The sequence below is a fragment of the Oryza brachyantha genome, chromosome 12 (assembly GCF_000231095.2).
Source record: "Oryza brachyantha chromosome 12, ObraRS2, whole genome shotgun sequence".
Classification (NCBI taxonomy): Eukaryota; Viridiplantae; Streptophyta; class Magnoliopsida; order Poales; family Poaceae; genus Oryza; species Oryza brachyantha.
Window position 1 is genome coordinate 13,316,534 of NC_023174.2, and position 7,081 is coordinate 13,323,614.

The 7,081-nt window shown below is 36.4% G+C and overlaps 1 protein-coding gene across 1 annotated transcript; it reads right to left on the reverse strand.

Annotated features, from left to right (window-relative positions):
• Positions 1–5,617: 5,617 nt before the first annotated feature.
• On the reverse strand, positions 5,618–6,881 carry LOC102722921 (protein ALP1-like). Its single transcript, XM_040529872.1, has 2 exons — positions 6,375–6,881; positions 5,618–6,298 (listed from the first exon to the last, which is right to left on the reverse strand). The coding sequence occupies exons 1-2, from the start codon at positions 6,879–6,881 to the stop codon at positions 5,618–5,620; spliced, it is 1,188 nt and encodes a 395-aa protein (XP_040385806.1).
• Positions 6,882–7,081: the final 200 nt, after the last annotated feature.

Consider the following 7,081-nt stretch of genomic DNA (forward strand, 5'->3'; position numbering starts at 1 on the left):
AGATGACGATACAATTAGTTTTGTTTAGATGGTTGAATTTATGTTAAATTTCATTAAACTTCCTATCAAAATTGTGGCAAAATCATTTATATGTAGGTCCTAATATTTGAATAGGTTTGCATTCTTGGGAAAGTATTCAACGTGACCTCATAATTGGAAGGATAATTTTGTGCTCCACTACCTTTCCTTTCATAGTCCTTTATTAATACAAATATCAATGATTTTTTTACCTAGCAAAATAGATCATTTATAATCAATGGTTAAAGATCTTTCCTAGCTTTCTTACCTCTAGTGAGGTAAGATGGTGCACTGAAAAGGGGCTCAAAATACATACCCTAACGATGGTAATGGCTTCCTGTTTATCAGTACCCAAGCAGACTCAATTAAAAGCGTTGTGGTCTAAAAGAGATGTCTTGTTTTGTAGGTTCTTGACCATCTTGCGAAATTTTGAAAGCAGACTTTATAAGTTTTCCCACAACTACAAATGGGCCCTGAGAAGCCTACAGAGAAGGGACTAGCTAGGTTCATTTCAAGTCAGTGCTGTCAAGAGAACTAAATTTGATTTCAAAACATATAGAACATTATCTCTTAGATTCTATGGCCCAAAAGTGATTTGGTCGATTAGGATAACACTTAGAGGAGACCATGAGTTGGTCTCCACTCAATTTCATTGCTCATTCATCTCCGTTGATTCACTCCTGTTCATGTCACCTATGCAACTACATCTTTAAATGAAAATACACAGAACACTTATGGTGCAGCCATGTTTATTCTAATATATAATAAATGAATCTTCTATAGAAATAATTTACCTTTAGTTTATTAATGTGCAATGTAGATATGATCATATGTAAGCCAATTATGTCTCAACTATGATATCCCAAAGTTGTATTACATCACATAACACATTGATCAACGTACCCTTTCAGAATTGAGCTGCTTCAACAATAATCAAGAAAAGGCAAATAATGCATATTTATATAAACTTAATGGTTGTAATCCTTTTTAACAACATCTTTGTGAATTTCCTTAATACTGGAAGTCCCTTGATGAAAATTAGCTAGGACTATCCAAATCTTGTTCGCAATCAGAAACACAATCGAAATATGGATGAGGTATTCCATTAAGTAAAATATTGTGAGCTTTGCAATTGTTTTCAAATTCAGTTTTTCGTTGTGTTAATCTGATCTGGAATTTTATAAGGATTTACAACATCTAACGAAATATCATAATACCGGGCTTTAATAAGGAAAATCAAGACAATCAAACAAATTTGGTTTAGTTTAAAATTTCTTAGCCATGGCAACTCAATATCAAATAAATCGAAAAAGACATGCAAACAAGGCTGATATCACTTGCTAGCCCTAAACTAGGAGGCGTTGGCCTAACCAGGAAAAAGCATTGCTACACCCCAAAAGCTAGCCTACGAGGTGAAAGACTCCGCTTACATTTAAGTTGGTGCAACTCTCCTTAGTTTCCAATGTGAGATTATTCTAACAATAACATACTTAGCGGCACTAGCCACTAGAATACACTCAAATGTTCAACAAAGGATATTTAAAATTGTGTTTGCCAAGCTGCAGCACCCTATATCTCAAATTACTTTATTGGCTAAACTATATCATTTTAGGACAGGTCAGCTGGCCCAATAACATTTTTCCATTGAAGGAATGGTTCTATATATGTGTGTAATTCCTATGGTATTATTGCATCAACACCATGGAAGTTACAGCCACTCTTAAGTGTATAATATAATCGTCCACTATATTTTCCATTGTTTGTTTTGCTCCTTCAAAAGATAAAAGGAGAGAAGAAATAAAGGTTTATTTCTTTTCATCCACATACTATAGCAGCATCTGTAGGACTGTGAGGCATCATGAACCAAATTAGGACACATCAAGCTGGCTAGCCATCAAGTTCTGAAAATTTATCTACATTGAGCTTTTAGAATCCTGATGGTAATAAACATTCCTAGTTGTATTGGAACGCTCTCTCCTGCTCCGGATGTCGCACAAGCCCGCAGACATGGTAGAGGGACACCGGGAAGCAGAGCGAAATGACAACTGTTCTAGGCTATGCTGTGATCAGATAGTTTGGTAACTGAGTCTGCATTCGTTTGTGGAAATTTTCACTCGGTTTTTGCGGGTATATTTTTTAAACTGCTAAACAATATATTTTTTAAAAAATATGTAAAGTGATTTTGAATTTTATAATAGTTAATTTAATTTTTCATATAATTAAAAAGCGAAAAAACGTGTGTCTCTATCTTCGTCTTTCACCGGATTAAGATACACGGTAGAAATGCAAATGGTGCCAGCTGTTGTGGCTAATGGGTGACTAGGATTAGCTTAGCAATGAAAATTCCAGGGCCATATTATTAATCAAATGAAAATTTCGTTGACAGAATCAACTGCGGAACGCAGTAACGACCACCGTTCGAATTGAGTTTTCTCGCTAACAATAGACTATTTTCAACTCAACTAATTATAGCAACAAACATATCCAAACAATACACTCATGCACTCACGCGTAAATGCCGATACGAGTAACTACAGAATTAGAAGTGGCAGCAAAGCTGACTCTCTGCAACCTGACATCTGGTGAAATGACAGGACCCACCACAATTATAGCTAACACATGAGGCCTTGTTGGGAAAAGCACGAGATTTTAGGGTGTGTTTGATTTGAGGATGACATGGTATAGGTTAGACCTCTGTATGGCTGTTTTTTGAAATAAAATAAATGGTTACACTTGCATGTTTAGGATGAATCATATTGTTTTTTTTATAGAAGGTAATAGAGTGTATAAAGTGAATTGTCCGTCTTTATAGCTTAGACTTTAGGGTGTAACTGACTGTTGCATGTAACTTAAGGTATCAGAGCCATAGGTCTCGAGTTTAAATTGTGGCTAACGACTCTAATATTCCACGCTTGAGACTTAAGGAAGAGTCCACTCTAATATTTCACGTTTGAACCATGGAACTAAACATACTCTTAGGGCTTGTTCGGTTGTTTGGGATTTAATCCTCAAGAGGAACAAATCCAAGGAGGGATTTGGTGGATCCCTCCCATATCACCCAAACCCTGTGGAGGAATAAATCATCTACTTTCCCTAATCCCTACATTCGGTTTTGGCAGGGATAATCCCTGCATTCAGTCTGTGTGCTCACCAGGCTGGTTTTCAGACAGTGCCACCATGGACGTGTGTGCTATGTTGCTACAACCATGATGCACACCAGACAAAAAACTACGTCTACCAAATTTATGAGTCCATAATTACCAAATTGCCAAATATTGTAGCATTGGTAATGCTGATAACATTTAATAATGCTTTATTAGTGCCATCAATCATTAGAATTCACAACATCAAGCATATAATAAATGAATCCATGCTGGCCATTTTGTAGCTAAGGGCAATATGAAGATATAGCTAAGAGCAACATCAATCACGTGTTCATCCTTCCTCTGCCCTCTCTGATGATCATGCATTCAAATCACTCTGATCTCTAATGATCATGGATCATCCGCTGCAACCATAGCAGAGAGAAAGTTAAATAGTGTGATACACAAGCACTCAAGCATTTGCAAGTGAATGAGCATCTATCACTTTACCAATAATGAATCTACTAAGCAGGAATTTAAATGTTGTAACAGTAGAACAAAATGAACCGAAAATTAAACTGGTGAAGAACACAAGAACACAGTGGTTCTTGGCTAGTTACTACTCAAGTACAAACTAAGGCTGGTTACTACTCTGCAAGTGCAAATTGAGCCTGGTTACTGCTATGCAAGTGCCAAATAAAACTAATTCATGCTTGAAACAGCCTTCTTTCTACAAATCAAGTACAAACTAAGGTTGATTACTGCTCTGCAAGTGTTAATGATGAAAATAAAACCATTACCGTGCTCAAGAAAAACAATGTTTAACATATATTGCTAATGATTACTATCATGAAAATCACACAAAGTCATGACATTAGCTAGCTATTTTTTCAGGTTAAGGATGGTTGTCACAAATTAGAGAATATAAAGAAACAAAATCAGTGAAGTTTCATATTTGTGATTTCCTAATTAAAATTTAAATTACCAAAACCGATGGAAGGGTAGTTGTACCTGCTAGGCCATTTCATTTCTTAACCAAATCAAAACAGACTCTAAATCCTCATCGCATGCACTCACAAAAATTTCCCTATTATCTGTATTCTTGAAGATAGTGTACGCTTTGGCCTTTTCCTCTTTTGTTACTTCCATTGAGTTGAGAATAACTATGCACCTCTTTATTGAAAAATCACAAACTTCCTTTTCTCTTGCTGCATGTGCTTCCTTTTCTCTTGTTAACTGTGCAGCTTCATATTCAACTTGCTTAGTTCTCATATCAAGATACCTTTCCATAAGAGCTTCCACACCAGCACTTTTCCTTTGCCTTTTTGGTTCCTTTTCTTCATTGTTTCTTGTCGCAGTAACAACTCTTCTTTGTAGCATCTGTGTATTTCTTTCAACACGTGCAACAGCATCTCTGATTGGTTGCAGTCTTGCATCTGTATCATCTTGCCCATCATAAGCCAAGGTGTCTTCAACATCTGGAAAGGTAGCAGTGCTGTTAAGGAGCTCATACTCGTTCTCAGCTTGTGCAAGAATAGGGAACCATGATGGTTGAGTGGATGTGAAGTTATAGGTTCCTTCAGCAGTATGCCCTACACAAAGTTTTTGATTGCAATAAAGAGTAAGGAAGAAAGCAAGGATATTGATAAGAAGAATTATAGGCTTGTGGTACAACTAACCATCGTAAAGCTCCCCCAAGGTCTCAAATAAAGGAAAAGATTTGTTGCGAAATTTCTTGGATTTAGGAAATGACTGTATAATAAAAGTAAAACATTGAATATATGCATAATATAACAAACCATAATTAAGTAATGTTCAAAAGTAAACTTACAGCAATTATATTGTTCCATATAGCTGGTTCAGCCTCGATCATGCACCTCTGATTGTTCCATGAAACTCCACTTTGCTTTCTAGCCTCTTTCAATAATCTATATTCTCTTTTTAGCTCTTTCTCCTTTTCTTTCTTGTATTTGGGACTTTGTGAATGTCACATACTTATCCCTCTCATGAAATTCCTTCACAATCTTATTCCATGCATCTGTAGTCCATCCATTTTGACCCCTATAATCAGCGGTGTTGTGCTCATGAAGTAACTCAACAAGGGTCTTCTCTAGGACATGATTCCAAGATGCTCTTGATTTTTCTACACAAATCAAAAATTGATGTATAATATGGTGTAATTAGTTCTCAAACTTGGATTTCACATATTATATAGTTGCATACCTCTAGGAGAACCTCCATGGTTTTTTGTAGAGCCACCTTTGGGAGAATTCTTTTGAGCAGGTTTAGACACTAGCATAGTCAACCTTGGAGAACCTCTTCCAAACATATTAACTATGGAAATATGCACAACACAAGATTTATAACAAAAGCATAACTAATTCATTGCACAATATTTAAATATTCTTACAACCCAAGAGAGATGTTTCAATGTCATAATACCATGTATCTTAACATTGATCATCTAGCATAACCAATTTATTACAAAACATTAAAACAATTTTTCTTGCAACCCACTAATTCCTATGATGTCGGTAATCATACCACATTTCTTGTGCTATCATGTCTCTTAGAGCATTGCCTTGATTCGTGCCTTGATCATTGACTTCATTATCAGCTGGTAGATCAACAAAATTTTGTGGGTCAATATTATCTGGTTGGTCATCCAACCATTGTTCATCTCCATTGAGTGACCGGATAATATTATGCAACAAAGCAGCAGCTACAGGTATCTTTACTTGGTTGTTTATTTTGTGGAAGGTTTCAACTTTGAGGATGGGGAATCGCTTCTTTATGATCCCTAAAGTCCTTTCAACATGATTCCTCAATACCGCGTGTCGATGATTAAATAATTCCTTGTAGTTCTGAGGTCTACGATGACCCCTCCCAAACTCCTTCAGATGATACCTAACTCTTCGATATGGTGCAAGGCAAGAAGCGGTATTGGCATACCCACCATCAACCAAGTAGAATTTTCCTGGAGGTACTTTGAAACCATTGTTCATTGCGGAGCTAAGAACTCTAGCATTTGTAGCTGACCCCTCCCATCCACTAGATATGAAAGTGACACTCAGATCAAAATCACATGCTATCATCACATTTTGGCTAAGAGTCCCTTTCCTATTTCTAAATGGAGCAGCCTTTTCAGATGATATGGATACGGGTACATGGGTGCCATCAATTGCACCAATGCAATTCTGAAAAAAAACTACATGTCACTTTCAGATATTTAAAGGTGTAAATTGATTAGGGTAGAAGTGTTAAAGTAAGCACCTTGAAGTAGGGATAAAATTGAGGATCTCTTTGAATTTTCAAATGCACTTGATTAGGATCAGAAGGCTTCAGAAATCGATTGGAGAGTGTAGGGATAACCAAGTTGAAAAAATGTTTTATGTGACGATGAAAGGTATCACTACTGTGCCCAAATTCTACTTGAAGATCCTCATATGAAGCATTGTGACTAAGCATGTATAAGAAGAATGCCAGCTTCTCTTCAACCTTAATCCTAGTATCACGAACCAATCCTTCAATCCTAAGGTAATTGGCTAGGGCTCTAAATATGTCTGGTTCCATCCGAAATGTTGTCCGACAGTTCTTGACATGTCCTTCAAGTAGCTCCCGAACATGTTCCTCCCCTGTTAGCTTCGAAGTATGTCGACGCTTCTTTTCCTTTCCTCCTCTAGAACTCATAAGATGTAGTGCAGGGAAAATAAACAACATCATTTCATCGTCCCCCTCTTCCCTCCTCTTTCTAACATGATCTCTTATTGTTGTAACCATTGCAAAACTAAAAAAATTGAAGCCATACTTAAGAAATTGAGAAATGACAGAAATATTATATTCACATCATTAGAATGCATCAGCTCCAAAATAAACAAGTATTGATTGAGAATTGTAGCACAACTACAACATGTATCACTGAAAAACTTTAAGAAAAGGAAATAAAATAGATCACGTACTACTTGGAGGTGGTACAGGGT

Coding starts and splice junctions, on each gene's coding strand:
- LOC102722921 (XM_040529872.1), bottom strand. CDS start 6,881: ATGGTTACAACAATAAGAGATCATGTTAGAAAGAGGAGGGAAGAGGGG. Junction 6,299..6,374: donor AATTTTATCCCTACTTCAAG/GTGCTTACTTTA, acceptor GTTTTTTTTCAG/AATTGCATTGGTGCAATTGA.